Source organism: Anneissia japonica, unplaced genomic scaffold, assembly GCF_011630105.1.
Source record: "Anneissia japonica isolate Jap-2015-1 unplaced genomic scaffold, ASM1163010v1 scaffold921_len549748_cov171, whole genome shotgun sequence".
NCBI classification, from domain to species: Eukaryota; Metazoa; Echinodermata; class Crinoidea; order Comatulida; family Comatulidae; genus Anneissia; species Anneissia japonica.
The window spans coordinates 148,193-150,452 of NW_022694674.1; the positions used below are offsets into that span (position 1 = coordinate 148,193).

Genomic DNA, 2,260 nt, shown 5'->3' on the forward strand with positions numbered 1-2,260 from the left:
TGTGTGCGTGTGTATATATATATAAGAAATGTTACATTGTTACATGTGAAGAGATAACTATATACATATATAAGTAGGCCTAATATATATATATATAGGCCTATATATATGTATATATATATAGATATATATAAAATAAGTATGAATGCACAAAGTAGAAACATATACGTTGACATAATTGACAAACAAACTTGCTTCAACTATGCTATAACTTAGGCCTATATCCTCCACAAGAACATAGCGTTTGAAACAATTAAAAATGCATGCTGTGTAATTATAAAAAAGATTGTATACTAACAATGTTGAGTCAATGGTAGCTTGCGTCTGCGGTTTCCAAATAACCGTAAAACTGACTAAAATCAGCCAAATTTTAGCCATTATTGTTGCCACTCATGTAATATCCCTAGATAAGTGTCAACATCTCACAAATCCAACATATCATTCTGGTCTGAAGACCATTTGGCCCAATATTTTCTCCAGCTCAATTTCAGTATACGCAAGCTTCATCCGTCAATGTATTTCCATCGAGGTTAAAACAGTTTTATTCCCCTGCCTATATCCTCAACAGCAGTGCAATAATTGATTTTTTTTCTGTTCACCTTATGAAGCATCTAGAATAGCAAGTGAGGCATGAGTTGTTAGAGTATCGATAGCAGTCAATTTCTAGCTGCAGGGATTATGCTAATGCACTCATTCATGCATTCAATTTAGTCACACTATTCATGCTGCACAAAAATCCAATTCAATCATAATCCCTTTTGGCACATCAAGGTAGGAGGAGCTACTTGTCAATTGAGCCAATCAAAAGTGATGGAATAGTCTATTATACTATTGAGGTAGAGGATTTTACATTATAGTAATTTATTTTATTTATTTATTTAACAAATTTATATAATGCCCTTTTCATGTTCAATCATGATCAAAGATGTTTAACAAAGTAAAAATATTGTACATTTTTACAAGTTGAAATTGTGTATAGATATGAATTTAACAGCATAAGTTACCTTACAGTAAACTACCTTAATAAAATGTTTAAGACAGATAATAATAGAAATATAAAAACAGGCTATAAATATAAAATATATAATTATTATTTTTTATTATATTTTTTATTTATTAATAATTATTAATTATTAATTCATGTAAAAATAAATCTGTATAAGTAAAAATATTCCACAATAAATAAGAATCAGAATTCAAATTTCAATATTTCAATAAAAAAAAAACCATGCAAAACACTTCCAGTCACTGGAAGTGTTATTATTTTCATCATTACTGCAAAATGAGCAAGTTAATTTCAAAATTATTGTTTTATGATTTGTCATTTTCATTTTACAGAAGCAGTTTGGCACATTGGAAGTGGTTTGGTTTCCCAACCTTGAAGTCGGGGTTCTAATCTCTCACTGTGCATTCGCTTTTGTCCTTGAGCAAGGCACTATATCTACCAACATTATTTCAGTCTACCCAGCTGTCAGCTTAGCAAATGTTTTAAGTCAAAAAAGTTAAGATGGCCATAAGCAAATATTTAAGCTGATTTATCAAACCATCTAATAGCAAAATCTTATCTTAAAAATCATCTTAAATGGCGCATGTGTACAATTGACTTTTTAATTTTAAGCAATTTTTAAGCTTGTAATAATGATAATTTGACTAAAAGTTAAAAAAAAATGGGCTTAAGATGAATTTAAGTTGATTTCTAGTTTGATAAATCCAGCCCTTGGACTAGATATTTAGTTCATAATTCCATCTTGAGTACTATTAACCTTGCCCAGGAATTACATTCCTAGGCAGGTGGTTTATCTAGCCCCATGGAAGTTCCATTGCTGCTCACAAAGGAGTCACATTTTGATTGGTTGTCCTGTTCACCGCAATATAACAAATACAGCATCTTACACTACCGGTATACCATTGAATTCAAGGTTAAGCTATTTCCAAATATTTTTTTTACTTTGAAAGTCCCTCTTTTGGTTGCTTTGTTTGCTGGTAGTCTTGTACAATTAAAAAAGAGTCCTGGCGAAAGTCTAGTTGAGTACACTGGGCTTAATGGCTGATGGCACTGGTTTTGTATTTCTTTAGGTGGCAACCTACATTTAGATCCCCAATTTTGAGGCTAGACCTGTAACCTATGATTGCATATTTGGTATGCTGCTATCTTGACACTCTATCTTGAGTGTCTAGACCTCAGCCCCCAGCACCATGGTTAAAGTTGAAATTTCAAGCATAACACTTCTAGTTGGCTGAAAATAGCACTTCCTTCCTT

At 31.7% G+C, this 2,260-nt stretch overlaps 1 protein-coding gene across 4 annotated transcripts in view; it reads right to left on the minus strand.

The window, feature by feature from the left end:
* LOC117101146 (voltage-dependent calcium channel subunit alpha-2/delta-3-like) overlaps positions 1-721 on the minus strand; it is a 108,473-nt gene extending 107,752 nt beyond the window's left edge. For 3 of the 4 annotated variants that reach the window (XM_033241026.1, XM_033241027.1, XM_033241024.1), the window contains exon 1: positions 299-721. In XM_033241026.1, coding sequence (XP_033096917.1) covers positions 299-378 — 80 coding nt within the window. In that variant the 5' untranslated portion in view covers positions 379-721. The remainder of the gene's footprint in view (positions 1-298) is intronic. The other variant, XM_033241028.1, reaches the window with a different exon arrangement.
* Between the last annotated feature and the right edge of the window lie 1,539 nt (positions 722-2,260).